Source organism: Salvelinus fontinalis, unplaced genomic scaffold (assembly GCF_029448725.1).
Source record: "Salvelinus fontinalis isolate EN_2023a unplaced genomic scaffold, ASM2944872v1 scaffold_1182, whole genome shotgun sequence".
Taxonomy (NCBI): Eukaryota; Metazoa; Chordata; class Actinopteri; order Salmoniformes; family Salmonidae; genus Salvelinus; species Salvelinus fontinalis.
In genome coordinates this window covers 8,781-30,657 of record NW_026601391.1, presented here as the reverse complement: position 1 = coordinate 30,657, position 21,877 = coordinate 8,781, and the positions used below count along the sequence as shown (strand labels likewise).

Below are 21,877 nucleotides of genomic sequence, written 5' to 3'. Positions count from 1 at the left end.
TTACAAACTATAGTTTTGGCAAGTCGGTTAGGACATCTACTTTGCATGACACGTAATTTTTCCAAAAATTGTTTACAGACAGATTATTTCACTCATAATTCACTCTACCACAATTCCAGTGGGTCAGAAGTTTACATACACAAAGTTGACTGTGCCTTTAAACCGCTTGGAAAATTCCAGAATGTCATGGCATTAGAAGCTTCTGATAGACTAACTGACATAATTTGAGTCAATTGGAGGTGTACCTGTGGATGTATTTCAAGGCCTACCTTCAAACTCAGTGCCTCTTTGCTTGACATCATGGGATAATCAAAAGAAATCAGCCAAGACTTCAGGGGGAAAAAACTGTAGGCCTCCACAAGTCTAGTTCATCCTTGGTAGGAATTTCCAAATGCCTGAAGGTACCACGTTCATCTGAACACACAATAGTACGCAGTTCTAAACACCATGGGATCACGCAGCTGTCATACCACTCAGGAAGGAGACGCGTTCTGTCTCCTAGAGATGAAAACGAGTCCTATATCGACTTAACCTGAAAGGCCGCTCAGCAAGGAAGAAGCCACTGCTCCAAAACCGCCATAAAAAAGCCAGACTACGGTTAGCAACTGCACATGGAGACAAAGATCGTACTTTTTGGGAGAAATGCCCTCTGGTTTGATGAAACAAAAATGGATCTGTTTGGCCATAATGACCATTGTTATGTTTGGAGGAAAACGGGGGAGGCTTGCAAGTTGAAGAACACCATCCCAACCGTGAAGCACGGGCTGTGGTAGCATCATGTTGTGGGGGTGCTTTGCTGCAGGAGGGCATTTCACAAAATAGATGGCATCATGAGTCGTGAAGCACGGGCTGTGGTAGCATCATGTTGTGGGGGTGCTTTGCTGCAGGAGGGCATTTCACAAAATAGATGGCATCATGAGGAAGGAAAATTTGGTGGATACTATAAAGCAATATCTCAAGACATCAGTCAGAAGCTTGGTCGCAAATGGGTCTTCCAAATGGACAATGACATGACTCCAAGCATACTTCCAAAGTTGTGGAAAATGGCTTAACTTCTCTAGGGTAGGGGGCAGCATTTTCACGTTTGGATGAAAAGCATACCCAAATTTAACTGCCAGCTACTCATCCCCAGAAGATAAGATATGCATATTGTATAGTAGATTTGAATAGAAAACACTCTGAAGTTCCTAAAACTGTTTGAATCATGTCTGTGAGTATAACAGAACTTATTTAGCAGGCGAAACCCCAAGGACAAACCATTCAGATTTTCTTTTTTTGAGGTCACTCTCTTTTCAATGAGTTTATTGGGAAACCAGATTTCTAAGCGACCTGCTTGCAGTTCCTACGGCTTCCACTGGACAATCCTGAGAAATTGGTTGAGGTTATTCCTTTGTGTAATGAAGAAGTACGGCCATCCTGAAGTCGAGTCACTCGAGGTGTCCTGTTAGATAGAAGCGCGTGAGCAGAAAGCTGGCTTTAGTTGGTTTTAATCCTGTATTGAACACAGATCATCCCGTCTTCAATTTTATCGATTATTAACGTTGAAAAATACCTAAAGTTGTATTACAAAAGTAGTTTGACATTTTTTGGCAAAGTTTACAGGTAACCTTTGAGATATTTTGTAGTCACGTTTGAGCAATTTGGAAGCGCCAAATAAATGGAAATTTTGGATATATATCGACGGAATTAATCGAACAAAAGGACCATTTGTGATGTTTATGGGACATATTGGAGTGCCAACAACAGAAGCTCGTCAAAGGTACGGCATGAATTATATTTTTATTTCTGCGTTTTGTGTCGCGCCTGCAGGGTTGAAATATGCTTATCTCTCTTTGTTTACAATGGTGCTATCCTCAGATAATAGCATCGTATGCTTTCGCCGAAAAGCCTATTTGAATTCTGACATGTTGGCTGGATTCACAACCAGTGTAGCTTTAATTTGGTATCTTTCATGTGTGATTTAATGAAAGTTTGATTTTATTGTAATTTTCGTAGTAATTAATTTTAAGTTGGCGCTCTGCATTTTCTCAGGCTTTTTGCCAAGTGAGACAGTAGCGTCCCGCCTAACCTCTGATTTTTGGATATAAATATGAACTTTATCGAACAAAACATACATGTATTGTGTAACATGAAGTCCTATGAGTGTCATCTGATGAAGATCATCAAAGGTTAGTGATTAATTTTATCTCTTTCTGCTTTTTGTTACTGCTCTCTTTGGCAGGAAAAATGGCTGTCTTTTTCTGTGACTTGGCTCATACCTAACATAATTGTTTGGTGTGCTTTCGTTGTAAAAGCTTTTTGAAATCGGGCACTTTGGCTGGATTTACAACAAGTGTATCTTCAAAATGGTGTAAAATACATGTATGTTTGAGGAATTTTAATTATGAGATTTCTGTTTTGAATTTGGCGCCCTGCAGTTTCACTGGCTGTTGACGAGGTGGGACGCTACCGTCCCACATACCCTAGAGAAGTTAAGGACAACAAAGTCAAGGTATTGGAGTGGCCATCACAAAGCCCTGACCTCAATCCTATAGAAAATTTGTGGGCAGAACTGAAAAAGCGTGTGCGAGCAAGGAGGCCTACAAACCTGACTCAGTCCACCAGCTCTGTGTCACGATCGTCTTCTTGAGAAAGAGTGGCCCAAGGCGCAGCGTGTGCAAAATACATCTCTTTTATTTTAGAGAAGGAAAAAACACGTAACGAACACAATTACAAAACGAAACAAAACAACAAACGATCGTGAAGCTAAAGACGTAAGTGCAAACCCAAGCTACAAACGTACAACAGACAACTACCCACAAAAGCCTACTGCCTATGGCTGCCTTAAATATGGCTCCCAAACAGAGACAATGAATGACAGCTGTCTCTGATTGAGAACCAATCTAGGCAGCCATAGACATAACTAGACAACTATACTCTACTCTGCCCCATACACATACAACACCCCATAGACACTACAAAACACATACATTCCCCATGTCACACCCTGACCTAACTAAAAAACATAAAGAAAACCAAGAATACTAAGGCCAGGGCGTGACAGTACCCACCCCCAAAGGTGCAGACTCCGACCGCACAACCTGAAATAGAAAGGGGAGGATCCGGGGTGGGCCCCATCATGGCGGCGGTGCGGGACGTGGCCCCCACTCCACCATTGTCAATACCCGCTTTGGTAGCTTCCTCCAAATGGCCACCCTCCAAATTAACAATCACCGGATTAAGGGGCAGCACCGGACTGAGGAGCAGCTCCGGACTGAGGGGCAGCTCCGGACTGAGGGGAAGCTCCGGGCTGGCTCTGGCGGATCCTGGCTGGCTGGCTCTGGCGGATCCCGGCTGGATGACGGCTCAATGCTGGATGACGGCTCTGGCTGGTCATGGCTGGATGACGGCTCTGGCTGGTCATGGCTGGATGACGGCTCTGGCTGGTCATGGCTGGATGACGGCTCTGGCTGGTCATGGCTCGCTGACGGCTCTGGCTGATCCTGTCTAGCGGAAGGCTCTGGCTGCTCCTGTCTGGCGTAAGGCTCTGGCTGCTCCTGTCTGGCGTAAGGCTCTGGCTGCTCCTGTCTGGCGGAAGGCTCTGGCGGTTCCTGTCTGGCGGACGGCTCTGAAGGCTCATGGCAGACGGGCGGCTTTGCAGGCTCATGGCAGACGGGCGGCTTTGAAGGCTCAGTACAGACGGGCAGTTCATGCGGCGCTTGGCAGACGGACAGTTCAGACGGCGTTGGGCAGACGGGCAGTTCAGGCGCCGTTGGGCAGACGGGCAGTTCAGGCGCCGCTGGGCAGACGGCAGACTCTGGCCGGCTGAGACGCACTGTGGGCCTGGTGCGTGGTACAGGGCTAAAGACACGCACCTTCAGGCTAGTGCGGGGAACAACAACAGGGCACACTGGACTCTCAAGGCGTACTATAGGCCTGGTGCGTGGTACTGGCACTGGTGGTACCGGGCTGAGGGCACGCACATCAGGGCGAGTACGGGGAGAAGGAACAGTGCGTACAGGGCTCTGGAGACGCACAGGAGGCTTGATGCGTGGTGCCGGAACTGAAGGCACTCGGCTGGATACACGCACCACAGGGAGAGTGTGTGGAGGAGGAACAGGGCTCTGGAGACGCACTGGAAGCCTGGTGCGTGGTGTAGGCACTGGTGGTACTGGGCTGGAGCGGGGAGGTGGCGCCGGAAATACCGGACCGTGCAGGCGTACTGGCTCCCTTGAGCACTGAGCCTGCCCAACCTTACCTGGTTGTATGCTCCCCGTCGCCCGACCAGTGCGGGGAGGTGGAATAACCCGCACCGGGCTATGTAGGCGAACCGGGGACACCATGCGTAAGGCTGGTGCCATGTAAGCCGGCCCGAGGAGACGCACTGGTGGCCAGATGCGTTGGGCCAGCTTCATGACATCCGGCTCAACGCTCAATCTAGCCCGGCCGATACGTGGAGCTGGAATGTACCGAACCGGGCTATGCACGCGTACAGGAGACACCATGCGCTCTACTGCGTAACACGGTGTCTGCCCGTACTCTCGCTCTCCACGGTAAGTACAGGGAGTGGGCGCAGGTCTCCTACCTGACTTCGCCACTCTCCCTTTTAGGCCCCCCCCCAAGAAATTTTTGGGGTTTACTCACAGGCTTTTCGGGTTTCCAGCCACGTCTCCTTGCTGCCTCCTCATACCACCGCTCCTGGGCTTTAGCTGCCTCCCTCTCTTCAACAGAGCGGCGATATTCCCCTGTCTGAGCCCAGGGTCCTTTTCCGTCCAATATTTCCTCCCATGTCCACGAGTCCTGGTTTCTTTGCCGCTGTTGTTGGTTCCTCTCACGCTGCTTGATCCATGGTTGGTGGGTAGTTCTGTCACGATCGTCTTCTTGAGAAAGAGTGGACCAAGGCGCAGCGTGTGCAAAATACATCTCTTTTATTTTAGAGAAGGAAAAAACACGTAACGAACACAATTACAAAACGAAACAAAACAACAAACGATCGTGAAGCTAAAGACGTAAGTGCAAACCCAAGCTACAAACGTACAACATAGACAACTACCCACAAAAGCCTACTGCCTATGGCTGCCTTAAATATGGCTCCCAATCAGAGACAATGAATGACAGCTGTCTCTGATTGGGAACCAATCTAGGCAGCCATAGACATAACTAGACAACTATACTCTACTCTGCCCCATACACATACAACACCCCATAGACACTACAAAACACATACATTCCCCATGTCACACCCTGACCTAACTAAAAAACATAAAGAAAACCAAGAATACTAAGGTCAGGGCGTGACACTCTGTCAGGAGGAATGAGCCTAAATTCACCCAACTTATTGTGGGAAGCTTGTGGAAGGCTACCTGAAACGCTTGACCCAAGTTAAACAATTTAAAGGCAATGCTACCAAATACTAATTGAGTGTATGTAAGCTGGAATCATTCTCTCTACTATTATTCTGACATTTCACATTCTTAAAATAAAGTGGTGATCCTAACTGACCTAAAACAGGGAATTTTTACTATGATTAAATGTCAGTAATTGTGAAACTGAGTTTAAATGTATTTGGCTAAGGTGTATGTAAACTTCTGACTTCAACTGTATATATTCAGGTAAAAGAAGAACTGAAATTGATAAACTAAACACACAAAAAACACATGACAACTGGTTTGATGCAGATTGTAAAATTGTAAGGAAAAAAACTTAGAACACTATCACACCAAAAGCACAGACCCAAATAATGGTGAATTACGCCTTCATTATTGGGAGACTTTAAAACTCTATAAACATACACTCAGAACCAAAAAAGCACAGTACAACAGCAAGCAGCTGACACTAATTGAGGAGTCCATAAACACAAACAACTTCTGGCAAAATTGGGGAGAGAATTTTTTAAATCAAAACATGAGGAATTAGCGATACAAAATGGGGAGATTTGGACAACTCATTTTAAAACACTACAACACTGTTCAAATTGACACAAATGCAGAACAATGCCAAACTCATTAAGTTCAATGGCTTAGAAAAAGCTATAAGGGACAATCAAAATCCATTGGACTCCCCAATTACTGACCAGGAGCTCTATAAGAAACTTCAGGCCCTCAAATTTAAAATAACATGCGGGCCTGATGGCATCCTAAATGAGATGCTCAAACTCACTAGTGCAAAATGTAAATTGGCTATATTAAAACTGTTTAATTTGCTCCTGAGTGTAGGTTATTTCCCTGCCATCTGGAATCAAGGACTCATAACTCCAATCTATAATAACGGAGACAAATTTTACCTTAACAATTAGAAGCTTTTGTGTGAACAGTAACCTGGTGAAGGTTTTCTGTGGTATTATAAATGTAAGTTCTTAACTTCCTTAATAAGCACAATGTCTTGAGTAAAAGCCAAATTGGATTTATACAAAAACATCGCACGACTGATCATATTTACACCCTGCACACCCTGATAGATAAACATGTCCACCAAAATATACGCTTGCTTTATCGACTTCCAAAAACCATTTGTTTCTATTTGGCATACAGGACTGTTCTACAAATTTATTGAAAGTGGTATAGGGGGTAAAACATATTACATAATTGAGAGAGAGATCCAAGAGGGACTGAATAAGTCTTTGGTATGGTAGAGTGGCCAGACGGAAGCCACTCCAAAGTAAAAGGCACATGACAGCGCGCTTGGAGTTTGCCAAAGGCACCTAAAGGACTCTCAGGCCATGAGAAACAAGATTCTCTGGTAAAGCATGGTGGTGGCAGCATCATGCAGTGGGGATGTTTTTCCAGCTGCAGGGACTGGTAGACTAGTCAGGATCAAGGGAAAGATAAACGGAGCAAAGTACAGAGAGGTTCTTGATGAAAACCTGCTCCAGAGCGCTCAGGACCTCGGACTTGGGCACACACCCAAGACAATGCATGAGTGGCTTCAGGACAAGTCTTTGAATGTCCTTGATTGGCCCGTGCTTGAACCCGGTCAAACATCTCTGGAGAGACCTGAAAATAGCTGTGCAGCGGCGCTCCCTGTCCAACCTGACAGAGCTTGAGAGGATCTGCAGAGGAGAATGGGAGAAACTCCCCAAATACAGGTGTGCCAAGCTTGTAGTGTCATACCCAAGAAGACTGGAGGTTGTAATCGCTGCAAAGGGTACTTCAACAAAGTACTGAGTCAAGGGTCTGAATACTTATGTAAATGTGATTTCTCCGTTTTTCAACTTCTTTTTGCATTGTCGTTGTGGGGTTTTGTGTGTAGATTGATGAGGGGGGGAAACGATTTAAATATATTTTAGAATAAGGCTGTAAGTAACAATGTGAAAATCTAGTGGTCTGAATACTTTCCGAATACACTGTACAGCTTTGCGTTATTTAATGGTAGGCCTATACATACGACCAATGTAGCCTATTGGTTTTGCTCTGAGGTGAGCCCTGACTCAATTTCAATATCCTTTCATCGCGCTGACTGCCGATTACTTCCCATGGTTCTGACTCGATCGTGTTTGTACTGTTTTAATGAGCGCCCCTTGGGCTACCAGTCATCATGTGGCTTCTCTACAACACCCCGTGCTTTCTTGTGGCAAAATGACATGAATCAAAACATGAGGTAAGACACAGTGGCATTCACCTGGAATTCTGCCATCTATGTTGTTGATTACCTTGAGGATTGTTAGAGCAAGTTTGTGAACCAGAATAGACAAACCAGGAAATCCTTGTACTGTTTGATTGTTGTAGCTTGCGAGGGTGTGAAGGGAACCCAGGGATATGTGTGTATGCATTTGCGTGCTTACCTGCATGTGTGCGCTTGCGTGTGTGTGTATGATTAAGTCCAACTCTTCTGTTGTGTTTTCTTGCCAGAAGCCACCCTGATGGAGTAGAAAGACCACCAGTAAAGAATCAAGTGTTTTAGGATGGTAAGTTTGAGTCTGAGAAACACACCAACCACTACATTTATTAAGAAAGCATTAGGAAGTGCTCACATTGTTATCACATTATTATGTTTGATGATCAACATGTGGTATTTTAATTTTAATGCAATGAAAGAAACAATGAAGCCTGATTGGTGCTGGTTTTTCTTAAAGGAAAGGAAGAACACCTGTTGTTGCATTTATAACATAAGACCAAGAGTTTTTCCAGAACAAGTGACCTGACCAGGAAAAACTCCTGGCCCTAGTCATTAGTAATGTTTTGTCTCATGAGCGCTTTCCTCTGTTGCTTCCTTCCAGCTGGTGGTCTTCCTGGTGGGGTAACTGAGAACAAGAAAAATGGGGCACGTGTGTGTAATGATCATGCTTCTTGAAATGCCACACCTGTAATGTGGAAGAATTATCTTGGCCAAGGAGAAATGTTTACTAACAGGGATGTACACAACATTTGTCCGGAATAAGGTCTTTGTGAGTATGGAACATTTCTGGGATCTTTTATTTCAGCTCATGAAACATGGGACCAACACTTTGCATGTTGCGTTTTATATTTTTGTTCAGTGTATAAATGGTAAATGAAGGGAAACAGGCAAACATTGCACATAGTAACTTGCATGCAATCAGATGAAGTACAGTGAGCTCCAAAAGTATTGGGTCAGTGACACATTTTGTTGTATTGGCTCTGTACTCCAGCACTTTGGATTTAAAATGATACAATGACTGAGGTTAAAGTGCAGTCTGTCAGGTTTAATTTGAGGGTATTGTCATCCGTATCACGTGAACTCTTTAGAAATTGCATCATGTCTTGTACATAGTACCCCCCCCCCCCCTCATTTTAGGGAGGCAAAGGTTTTGGGACAAATTCATATTAAAGTAGTGTAAAGTTTAGTATTTGGTAGCACGCAATGTATACATCAAGCTTGTGACTCTACAAACTTGTTGGATGCATTTGCTGTTTGTTTTGGTTGTCTCAGATTATTTTGTGCCCAATAGAAATTAATGGTAAATAATGCATTGTTACTTTTATTCTAAATAAGAATATAATGTTTCTAAACACGTTTACCTGACTATGGATGCTACCATTGATTACTGATAATCCTGAATGAATCGTGAATGATGACGAGTGACAAAGTTAGCCAGTCTGCACTTTTAACCTCATAGTCATTGTATCATTTAAAATCCAAAGTGCTGAAGTATAAAGTCAAAACAACCAAAAAAGTGTCACTGTCTCTACTTTTGGAGCTCACTGTATAATGTGATGAGCTTTATGAATTTATAGTACTTCAGAAATGAGGGCAATATTTGTATCTCAGAACATTTTGATGGGGAAAAAAACAAGAGATTATCTTCTACTTTGAGGTAAATAGCTTTATGGATTCTTACCCTTTCTCAGTATTCATGTCTCATCTTTTCAAATCTCAATCCATTTGTGAAGGTTGTTTTTGTTTGAAGCTGTAGTATCAATAACTTTGTGGTTGTATGATACCTTTTCAGGTATTTTCCCCAGAGCGCTTAATGTAACCCACTGCACTTTCTGTTTGAAATCACAGCTGAATGAATGTCTTATATAATTTCACTTGACCTATGTCAAGGAATTTGTACAGGTTATTGTTTTATTACCCAGGCCTGAGAGGTAGAGCTCATCTACCTTGTAAAGAGAGAGCTCTTCAGCACTGAGATATTTTATTACTGAGAGAGCTCTGCAGCACTGAGATGTTTAATTACTAACAACAATGGTGCATGTGTATTTAAAAAAAACATGTTTATGCATTAATATTTAATTTTGACAAACAGTGTTCGTCTTCATCAAATTACCCTCAGGTGTGAATATCTGTTTTCACAATAGAATTTTGTCACCTGAATTTTAGGACATTTTTTCTCCTCAAATATATTCTACATCAGTCTGTGATGGACCATAGTAAGGGGTACCACTAGTTGCCACCAGATTGTTGAGAACATTTGTTAGGCAAGACCACTAACCTGGTATATCCCAGGTTTTAGTTCTGTTACTGGTATGTCTCATGTAATTCTGTCACAGAAGATGTTATGAATTAAGACCAGCTCACATTAATCTATTGTGGGACTGGACCAAGACTGTTCTAAAATGGAGTATTGGCACATGCAAAAACCTGTACTTGTAGTGATGTGTTGATGACTGAATGTTTGATGTCCATGTACACATCTGAACACCAATTCTGTTTCAGCACTTTGTCTTAAGAATGTATTTTTTCCATACTTGATTGGTGAAAGCAATACATATAGGGCTGGGTTCAGACATCACCAACATGCATATCCCTATCTGAACCCTTCAGATCTGTGAATAGTGCTCTGGGGAAAGGGACTAGTTAACACTAGACTTAGAGATCAGTCTCATTGCATGTACTGGATGACTTTTTTATTTATTTTTAAAACTGAACCTGTTTAACACGGCAAGTCAGTTCAGAACGAATTCTTATTTACAATGATGGCCTATGAACAATGGGTTAACTGCCTTGTTCAGGTGCAGAACAGATTTTCCCTTGTAAACTCTGGGATTTGATCTAGCAACCTTTCAGTTACTGGCCCAACGCTCTAACCACTAGGCTACTTCTCAGCCAGATTTGCTTAACGGATCACACCACAGGACTGACGAATCCTAAATCAAGTGTCAACTCCTTCCTTGTGAGACATGCTGCTGTGAAAAACAAATGCACTTGAAAGCGCAGTGTTAAATATATTTTATCTGCAATGATTGAATTCCAGCCTGCATATGCTGACAATCCTTTGTATTTTGAGGTGTTTGATATTTATATTTTTTCAATAAAGGACTTGAGTTCTTTTTTTTTTTTTTCTCTCAAACCTGATTGATGAAAGCAAAGGCCGTGCCATTGCCACAAGGAGGCGCCAAAGAGTTATACACGACTAGTCAGGGACTTTGGGGGAAGGGTGGAGAATCTAGGGGCTACATTGTAACAATTAAGAAATGTGTGTAGCCTGTAATCTAGGCTGCATTGAAATAATGTACATTTTAGCCAACAAATTCTTAGCCACACAACAGTCCAGTTTCATTATCAAGAAGTTATCTAGTAGCAAGCTGAATTTCACCTCATAGGCTACGAAAAGGGAGCTTTCGCAGAAATATAACCATGTAATATAGACTAGGCTACTGCAATAGCAGCGCTAAACAGAGTTTGACAAATTATCAATGCAATAATCTGCGCCATTAAACGGTACAATTTGTTTCTTGTGTATTATCCATATGGAGGACCAAACCTGTAATTAGAATTAAATAAAACAATTAAATGCCCACAAATAGATCAACCATGAATAAATGCATGTATAATTGGGTGAATTAATGCACACATAGATAATTTAAATAATTAATCACACTCATTGATGTTTTTATTTTTTTCTGTATTTATTCCTCCAATTTGATAATTAGGGGTGTCAAGCGAACATATGTGGATATTATCTAACACACCATTGATTGGTCAATGCCACGGCACGTTGCTTGATTACATTGGCCTGCATTCAGTATGACAAAAGTGTTTAAAGGCCATGTTTAGCATTAACACCCCCCCCCCCCAAACAATTTGCAACACATAGCAATCTCTATCAATGTCACTTTTTTGGCGAAAGTTGGAGATCTAAAATATGTTATGTTGCTTTGCCCCACACGCACCATAAAATTACACAAAAAGAACAAATGGAACAGTGTCCTTGCTTGACATAGAAACAGGTGAAGAGTTTTGGACCACTGAGCCATTGACTGCCTGCATCATTTTAATTGAATTTTAAAACGGAATGCAAAATTCATATAGAAGGATTTGGTGGTATTTTGCCAGCCAGGACAGGTAGAGGAGCACAGAGAATCACTCCGTTTTAAACAGAAGCTTCTGGCAGTTTCTGAAGCCAATGTGGAATGTTGAATTAATTTTCTTCCTCAGAGTTTGTCTCTAGTGTTTGAATGGTTTTGGCTATAAGCTACTATGACCCCATACCTGAAAGCTTAGACTCTCTGGAACATGGACCTTCAACATTCCACATTGGCTTCATAAACCACCAGAAGCTTCTGTTTACCTCAGAGAGCGTTTTATTCTTTTATCAGTTATCCTCTACCTTTCCTGGCTGGCAAAGTACCGGGATGTTGTCTCTGGTTTTTGATCTGAATTTAGATAACTGAATTTGAACGCATCCGAGAAGTTTAATATATGAAACTTTGATCAACTTGAAATAATAGTTTCTAAACTTGATGCAGAAACAATAAATTCAATATCTACCATACTGAATATTTAAATATTAAATTGAAATATAATTTTAAAACTAAATGAATATTCAATTCAGTTTCAAATCATGAAATACAAGTTCAAATGATGAAATCTATGATAAGTCAATTGGCGCATTACAAATAAAAATTCAAAATTATGGAATGAGTTTTTTATTTTTATTCCAATGGCGCTGTAGGCGAAATGTGTTCCCGACATGTTCATTTTGAACCATTTCATATATACGAAGGTGCAACCTCTGTCTTCCTGGGGGGGGGAATTATTCAGTACTGTCAACACTTTCTATTCAACAGTTAACTTTTACTGCCTCAGAAACCCGGATCCGGGATCACCCCCCCACCCCCCCCACACTGATTAGCATCACTAGCATAGCGTCACATTTAAATAGTAGCATCTAAATATCATTAAATCACAAGTCCAAGACACCAAATGAAAGATACAGATGTTGTGAATAAAGTCACCATTTCAGATTTTTTAAATGTTTTACAGGGAAGACAAAATATGTAAATCTATTAGCTAACCATGTTAGCAAAAGACACCCTTTTTCTTTGTCCACCATTTTTTCTCAACACCAGTAGCTATCACCAATTCGGCTAAACTAAGATATTGATAGCCACTAACCAAGAAAAAACCTCATCAGATGACAGTCTGATTACATATTTATGGTATAGGATAGGTTTTGTTAGAAAAATGTGCATATTTCAGGTATAAATCATAGTTTGCCATTGCAGCCACCATCACAAATCTCACCAAAGCGACTAGAATTACTACAGAGAGCAACGTGTATGACCAATTTACTCATCATAAAACATTTCATAAAAATAGACAAAGCATAGCAATGGAAAGACACAGATCTTGTGATTTCAGACAATATTTCAGATTTTCTAAGCGTTTTACAGCGAAAACACAATAAATCGATAAGTTAGCATACCACATGTGCAAACGTCACCCCAGCATGAATTCAAGCCAAAGGGAGCGATATCGTTATCATCGCCAAAAGATATACATTTTTTCACTAACCTTTTCAGAATTCTTCCGATGACGCTCCTGTAACATCATATTACAACATACATATATTGTTTGTTCGAAAATGTGCATATTTAGCCATAAAAAAACGTGGTTATACAATGAAAATAGTAGCAAATCAAGCCTCAACATGTCGGACGCCATCTTTCATAGTGATCTAGTTTAATCGAAAGCTAATCATATACTTGACTAAAAAATACAGGGTTGACAGGAATCGAAAGACAAATTAGTTCTTAATGCAATCGCTGATTTACATTTCTAAAATTATCCTTACTGTGCAATACAGGGTTCGCCAAGCGAAGCTATAGCAAACAAAATGGCGGAATATGCGTTTAAAATATTTCGACAGAACAACGATTTATCATATTAAATATTTCTTACTATGAGGTGATTTTCCATCAGATTCTTGGGCAATGTATCCTTTCTTGGGTCTAATCTTCTTTTGGTCGAAAGATGTCCTCTGTCCGTCGAAATGCCCACTAACGTTCGACCGGGACCCCGAAACGTGCCCAAAGCTTCAAAGAGCATCACATAGAAATTCCTCAAAATCGCACTAAACGGATATAAATTGCTATAAAACGGTTTAAATTAACTACGTTATGATGTTTCTAACTCCTATATCGAATTAAATTACAGACGGATACATTTCACGTTGATAACCGAGCCTTTGAAAATGGCATCCCGAGGTCCTCTTCTGCGTAATGGCCAGAGTCGAAAGGGGGGCTACCCTCACTCCTTGGCCTTTTATAACCTCTGAGAGCTACGCAGAAAGCCCATTCCACTTCTCATTGGTTACTGACATCCAGGGGAAGGCGGGTGCAGTTCATGTCGTTCCATAGGATATACACAGACTTTTAAAACTGATCTGAAATCAGAGCTTCGCTCTCAGACCATCGCAGTACCTGTCATGGATTTCGCTGTAGAAAGAGTTCTGGGTCACCCACAGACAAAATTCCAACGGCTATATAAACTAGAGAGTGTTTTCTATCCAATAGAAGTAATAATATGCATATTGTACGATCAAGAATTGAGCACGAGGCAGTTTAATTTGGCGACACCCAGAAATAAAAAATGCTAACTGCGCCCCCTATTGACAAAAGGTTTTAAGGCATGAAATGGGTCATTTTAATATCAAGGAATATTTCACTTTCTCTGGTCATATAGGAGTAACAACATGAATTTGTGCAGAAATATTATGGTGCGACTCGATCTTCGCCATCAACTGGAAGATGGTGTCCATTTTGGTCAGTGTCAACTGATGTTATGGGTGTAAAATGTCATGATGCCGTCTGTTGGTAAATGTTCATTATTGCAACACCAGTGTGCTTAATATACCCCGGATGTATTGCAATGTGCTGAACAAGTGGTTATTCGCATCAATGACTCGTCATTTAACATCCAAACAGCGGAGGAAAGAGAGAGTGGAGGGACTTTGAAAGGCGGACTCTGATCAGGCTGCTTCTCTCTCCCTCCGCTGAGACTGATCAGGCTCCATTTTTTATGTATATTTTATTTCACCTTTATTTAACCAGGTAGGCTGAGAACAAGTTCTCATTTACAACTGCGACCTGGCCAAGACAAAGCAGTGTGACAAAAACAACACAGAGTTACACATAAACAAACGTACAGTCAATAACACAATAGAAAAATCTATGTACACTGTGTGCAAATGTAGAAGAGTAGGGAGGTAAGGCAATAAATAGGCCACAGAGGTGAAATAATTACAATTTAGAATTAACACTGGAGTGATAGATGTGCAGATGATGTGAAGTAGAGATACTGGGGTGCAAGAGGAAAAATAATATGGGGATGAGGTAGTTGGGTGTGCTATTTATAGATTGGCTGTGTACAGGTACAGTGATCGGTAAGCTGCTCTGACAACTGATGCTTAAAGTTAGAGGGGGAGATAAGTCTCCAGCTTCAGTGATTTTTGCAATTCGTTCCAGTCATTGGCAGCAGAGAACTGGAAGGAAAGGCGGCCAAAGGAAGTGTTAGCTTTGGGGGTGACCAGTGAAATCAGCCCAGTAAAATAAAAATAAAAGCTAATTATTTAAATGTATGCTCACTCAGCTGTGCCTCAAGTAATACACCAACTGATCTATTACCGGTGTGATCATGTAGCCTACCGGTGTGATCATGTAGCCTACCGGTGTGATCATGTAGCCTACCGGTGTGATCATCTAGCCTGCCTCAAATGTTGATTGTAAAATTGTCAGAAGAATAACAATGCATTGTCAGGGGAGTTCAAGCAGAGCCAATATGCGGGGAAAATGTTTTAGCACTATAGCGGGGTTGGTTGTTTAGCAACAAATCGACACATCCACAAGTATGAGGAAAACAGATTGGATTGGCTTAGATTGCTGACAACATGTAAGCTTTATTTAGTCTCCAATGATCATAGAAAACATAAATACATTTTCACAATGAGCACTTGTTTTCTCTCATACATCTTTACAGTTCTTGGTTAGCTAGCGAATTTGAGCCATATTAGCGTAGACATGACATGAGACAAAACACCTCTAAAACAAGACAGGGTATGAAGAACAAGATAAAACGAGCTGAAACGAGCAACTTATGATTCCCCACATGGTAGTTTCTTGTCATTCTTGCTAGCAATCTGGCCATACAGTAGAGGGGAAATTAAGGTTTTCGGTTTCTGTTGTTGTTGCTCTGCGTGATTTTCATACTCCCACATAGTTAACAATCAACTTTGGCAATCAAAATGTAATATATTATTTTTCCATGACAATTTGTGTCAATCTTTTGGAAAAAATCTATCGTTTGTATGATTATATTGACATAATGTTGTACCACAACACAGTGCTTTTAACCTGCATGCAAATATCATTTTGTGCAGTTGTACATCCCCGTTGTATATTAATTGTAATATGTATGTGCTGTGTATACTGTATTGTCTGTGTGTGATGTATTAATGTATGTAATAAATATTTTATCTTGAAAAATGTAATATTCTATGTAAAACACTGTAGCCGGCAATTTTTGTGATGAAATAAACAACTACTGCTACAGGCAGGAGGTTAGATGCACCACCTACCATATGGCACAGGGAAGTGCCACACAACTGCACAGTACGGTATAGACTCATCTGAGTTGAGTAAAATTAATAGTAATTACTTTGTCAAACATATGTTTACATTTACATTTACATTTAAGTCATTTAGCAGACGCTCTTATCCAGAGCGACTTACAAATTGGTGCATTCGCCTTATGATATCCAGTGGAACAACCACTTTACAATATTCACTTTACACTTTACAATATCCACATATCCCTACCGGCCAAACCCTCCCTAACCCGGACCCGGACGACGCTAAGCCAATTGTGCGTCGCCCCATGGACCCCCCCGGTCGCGGCCGGCTGCGGCAGAGCCTGGCGTGAACCCAGAGACTCTGGTGGCGCAGCTAGTACTGCGATGCAGTGCTCTAGACCACTGCGCCACCCGTTTAGCCTTTGATGGATATTTTATTGATTTGAAGTCGCTAGCTAGGTTATTTTGCCTTTGTCATAGGCTAAAGATGGCGTCGACAAAGAGGGCTGCTTCGCTTCCAGCTCTTAGGGAACTTAGCAGTATTTAGTTTTTTTATGTATTATTTCTTAAATTGTTAGTCCAGAATTGTTTTTGTGTTATTACATACAGCCGGGAAGAACTACTGGATATCAGAGCGGTGGTAACTTACCAGCACTACCAGCATCATACCAGGAATACGACTTTCCCGAAGCGGATCCTTTGTTCGTACCCCCCAGGGCAATTGAACTGATTCCAGAAGCCAACCCAAAACAACGCCGGCGAAGGAGAGGTACTCTGAATGGTGTTCTAGTCCGACCTAGGAGGCGCACACACCACCCACCACTTCCGAGTATATTACTCGCTAATGTTTAGTCTTTGGATAATAAAGTTGACGAGCTCAGAGCGAGAGGATCTTTCCAGAGAGACATCAGGGATTGTAACATACTCTGTTTCACTGAAACATGGCTCTCTTGGGATATACTGTCTAAGTCGATCCAGCCAGACGGGTTCTCAGTACATCACGCAGACAGGAATAAATATCTCTCCGGGAAGAAGAAGGGAAGGGGTGTATGATTCCTGATCAACGACTCATGGTGTAATTGTGATAACACACAGAAACTCAAGACCTTTTGTTCACCTGACCTACAATACCTCACCATCATTTGCCGACCACATTCTCTCCCAAGATCATTTTCTTTGGTTATAGTCATGGCCGTGTATATCCCCCTCAAGCCAATACCAAGACGGCCCTCAAAGAACTTCACTGGACTTTATGCAAACTGGAAAAACACATATCCTGAGGCTGCATTTATTATAGCTGTGGATTTTAACAAAGCAAATTTGAGGAAAAGGATTATGAAATTCTACCAACACATTGTCTGTAGTACTCGCACTGCTAAGACACTCAACCACTGTTACTCCAGCTTCCGGGAGGCCTTCAAGACCCTCCCCCACCCTCCTTTGGGCAAATCTGACCACGACTCTATTTTGCTCCTCCCTTCCTATAGGCAGATATCAAACAGGAAGTACCCATGCTAAGAAGTAGTCAACGCTGGTCTGACCAATTGGAATCCACACGCAGACTGGGATATGCTCCGGGTAGCTTCAGAGAATAATATAGACCTATACACTGATACAGTGACTGAGTTTATCAGGAAGTGTATAGGAGATGTTGTACCCACTGAGACTATTAAAACATACCCTAACCAAAAACCGTGGATAGATGGCGGCATTCACGCAAAACTGAAAGCGCGAACAACCGCATTTAACCATAACAAGGTGACTGGGAATATGGCAGAATACAAACAATGTAACTATTCCCTCTGGAAAGGCAATCAAACAGGCAAAACATCAGTATAGAGACAAAGTGGAGTAGCAATTCAATGGCTCAGACACGAGATGTATGTGGCAGTGTCTACAGACAATCGTGGACTACAAAAAGAAAACCAGCCACGTTGTGGACACCAACGTCTTGCTACCGGATAAGCTAAACACCTTCTTCGCTCTCTTTGAAGGTAACACAGTGCCACCAACGCAGCCTGCTACCAAGGACTGTGGGCTCTCCTTCTCCGTGACCGACGTAAGACATTTAAGCGTGTTAACCCTTGCAAGGCGGCGGGCCCAGACGGCATCCCTAGCCGCGTCCTCAGAGCATGCGCAGACCAGCTGGCTGGTGTGTTTACGGACATATTCAATCTCTCCCTATCCCAGTCTGCTGTCCCTACATGCTTCAGGATGGCCACCATTGTTCCTGTCCCCAAGAAAGTGAAGTTAACTGAACTAAATGACTATCGCCCCGTTGCACTTACTTCTGGCATCATGAAGTGCTTTGAGAGACTAGTCAAGGATCATATCACCTCCACTTTACCTGTCACCCTAGACCCACTTAAATTTGCTTATCGCCACAATAGATCCACAGACGATGCAATCGCCATCACACTGCACACTGCCCTATCCCATCTGGACAAAAGGAATAACTATGTAAGAATGCTGTTCATTAACTATATCCCAGCATGCCATAGTACCCTACCAAGCTCATCATTAAGCTTGAGGCCCTGGTTCTGAACCCCGCACTGTGCAACTGGGTCCTGGACTTCCTGATGGGCTGCCCCCAGGTGGGGAAGGTAGGAAACCACCCCTCCACTTGGCTGATCCTCAACATGGGGCCCCACAAGGGTGCGTGCTCAGCCCCTCTGTACTCCCTGTTCACCCATGACTGCGTGGCCATGCACGCTTCCAACTCAATCATCAAGTTTGCAGATGACACAACAGTAGTGGGCTTGATTACCAACAACGATGAGACTGCCTACAGAGAGGAGGTGAGGGCTCTGTGAGTGTGGTGCCAGGAAAATAAAATCTCACTCAGCGTCAACAAAACAAAGGACATGATCGTGGACTTCAGGAAACAGCAGAGGGAGCACCCCCCTATCCACATCGACGGGACCACTGTGGAGAAGGTGGAAAGCTTCAAGTTCCTCAGCGTACACACCACTGACAAACTGAAATAGTCCACCCACACAGACAGTGTGGTGAAGAATGTGCAACAGCGCCTCTTCAACCTCAGAAGGCTGAAGAAATTTGGCTTGGCACCTAAAACGCTCACAAACTTTTACACAAGATGCACAATTGAGAGTTTCGTGTCAGGCTTATCACCACTCGGTACGGCAACTGCACCGCCCGCCACAGCAGGGCTCTCCAGAGGGTGGTGCGGTCTGCCCAACGTATCACCGGGGGAAAACTACCTGCCCTCCAGGACACCTACAGCACCTGATGTCACAGGACAGCCAAAAATGTCATCAAGGACCTCAACCACCCGAGCCACTGCCTATTCACCCCGCTATCATCCAGAAGACGAGGTCAGTACAGGTGCATCAAAAACAGCTTCTATCTCAAGGCCATCAGACTGCTAAATAGCCATCGCTAGCACATAGAGGATGCTGCCTGTATTCATAGACTTGTAACCACTGTCCACTTGAATAAATGTTACACTAGTCACTTTAATAATGTTTACATATCTTGCATTACTCATCTCATATGTATATACTGTATTCTATACTATTCTACTGTATCTTAGTCTATGCCGCTCTGACATTGCTCATCCATTTATTTATATATTCTAATTACGTTCCTTTTCTTAGATTTGTGTATATTAGTATATGTTGTGAAATTGTTAGATATTACTTGTTAGATGTTACTGCACTGTTGGAGCTAGAAACACAAGCATTTCGCTACACCCGCAATAACATCTGCTAAAAACATGTATGTGACCAATAAAATTGTATTTGATTTTAAATCCAACATATTGTTTGCAAATGAGTGGCTCAACAGGCAAGTTTAAGTTTTACTTTCACTTTTACGTCAGTCTGCTAGGTAGGCAAGTTAAAGACATAGCCACAGTGAGTAACATACTACACGACTGACATACTACACGACTGTAAGAAAATGCCTTTTTCACGGCAACGATACGCTGCGCAGTTTCATCAAGTAGGTTATTCTGTTGCACAGGCTGTTGTCTGGGTGGCGGAAACTCTTCTTTTAAAGAGGCACTCGTTTTTATTACAAGTTACTGGTCTGTTGTGTGCTGAATACAAACAAGGATATCACAAGTCAATAAAACACAATGTTATGAAACTGATAGTAAATAATAAGCCATGTTTGCAAATAATAAGCCATGTGGCTTAAGCATAATAAATAGGGGGTTTCCAGGGTTGGGTTGGTTGTAATCAGTTACTCCCCAACCCTTGGGGTTTCCACTTCTGACTCCCAATGATGACATATTCTATTGGCAAGGAGAGATATTTTAACAGCTGAAATGGTGCATGGTAACCCTCACTTATCCCCTTTATTTTGGCATCAGTTTATTTTAAGGGCTATACATGAACCACACAACATAATTCCCACATACATGTAAACTGACAACTGTTATTGTGGTTCATATGTACAGTTGAAGTCAGAAGTTTACATTTAAACTCAGTTTTTCACAATTCCTGACATTTAATCTTAGTAAAAACTCCCTGTCTTAGGTCAGTTAGGATCACCACTTTATTTCGAGAATGTGAAATGTCAGAATAATAGTAGAGAGAATTATTTATTTCAGCTTTTATTTCTTTCATCACATTCCCAGTGGGTCAGAAGTTTACATATACTCAAATAGTATTTGGTAGCATTGCGTTTAAATTGTTTAACTTTGGGTCAAACATTTTGGGTAGCCTTTCACAAGCTTCCCACAATAAGTCAGGTTTTTAGGCCTCCTTGCTCGCACACGCTTTTTCAGTTCTGCCCACAAATGTTCTATAGGATTGAGGAATGGGCTTTGTGATGGCCACTCCAATACATTGATTTTGTTGTCCTTAAGCCATTTTGCCACAACTTTCTGAAGTATGTTTAGGGTCATTGTCAATTTGGAAGACCCATTTGCGACCAAGCTTTAACTTCCTGAATGATGTCTTGAGATGTTGCGTCAATATATCCACATAATTTTCATCCCTCATGATGCCATCTATTTTGTGAAGTGCACCAGTCCCTCCTCCAGCACAACATGATGCTGCCACGCCCGTGCTTCACGGTTCGGATGGTGTTCTTTGGCTTGCAAGCCTCTACCTTTTTCCTCCAAACATAACAATTGTCATTATGTCAAAACAGTTCTATTTTTGTTTCATCAGACCAGAGGACATTTCTCCAAAAAGTACGATCTTTGTCCCCATGTCCAGCCGTAGTCTGGCTTATTTATGGCGGTTTTGGAGCAGTAGCTTCTTCCTTGCTGAGTGGCCTTTCAGGTTATGTCGATATAGGACTAGTTTTTCTGTGGATATAGATACTTTTGTACTTGTTTCCTCCAGTATCTTCACAAGGTCCTTTGCTGTTGTTCTGGGAATGATTTGCACTTTTCGCACCAAAGTACGTTCATCTCTAGGAGAGAGAACGCGTCTTCTTCCTGAGCGGTATGATGGCTGCGTGGTCCCATGGTGTTTATACTTGTGTACTATTGTTTGTACAGATGAACGTGGTACCTTCAGGTGTTTGGAAATTGCTCCCAAGGATGAACCAGTTGTGGAGGTCTATAATTTTTTCTGAGGTCTTGGCTGATTTCTTTTGATTTTCTCATGATGTCAAGCAAAGAGGTACTGAGTTTGAAGGTAGGCCTTGAAATAGATCCACAGGTACACC

At 42.2% G+C, this 21,877-nt stretch overlaps 1 protein-coding gene across 1 annotated transcript in view; it reads left to right on the top strand.

Annotated features, from left to right (window-relative positions):
* Nucleotides 1-10,708, top strand: part of LOC129848793 (uncharacterized) — a 29,716-nt gene extending 19,008 nt beyond the window's left edge. The window contains exons 7-8 of the mRNA XM_055915887.1: nt 7,827-7,882; nt 8,195-10,708. Of these exons, the coding sequence (XP_055771862.1) occupies nt 7,827-7,846 (20 nt within the window). The 3' untranslated portion in view covers nt 7,847-7,882; nt 8,195-10,708. The remainder of the gene's footprint in view (nt 1-7,826; nt 7,883-8,194) is intronic.
* Nucleotides 10,709-21,877: the final 11,169 nt, after the last annotated feature.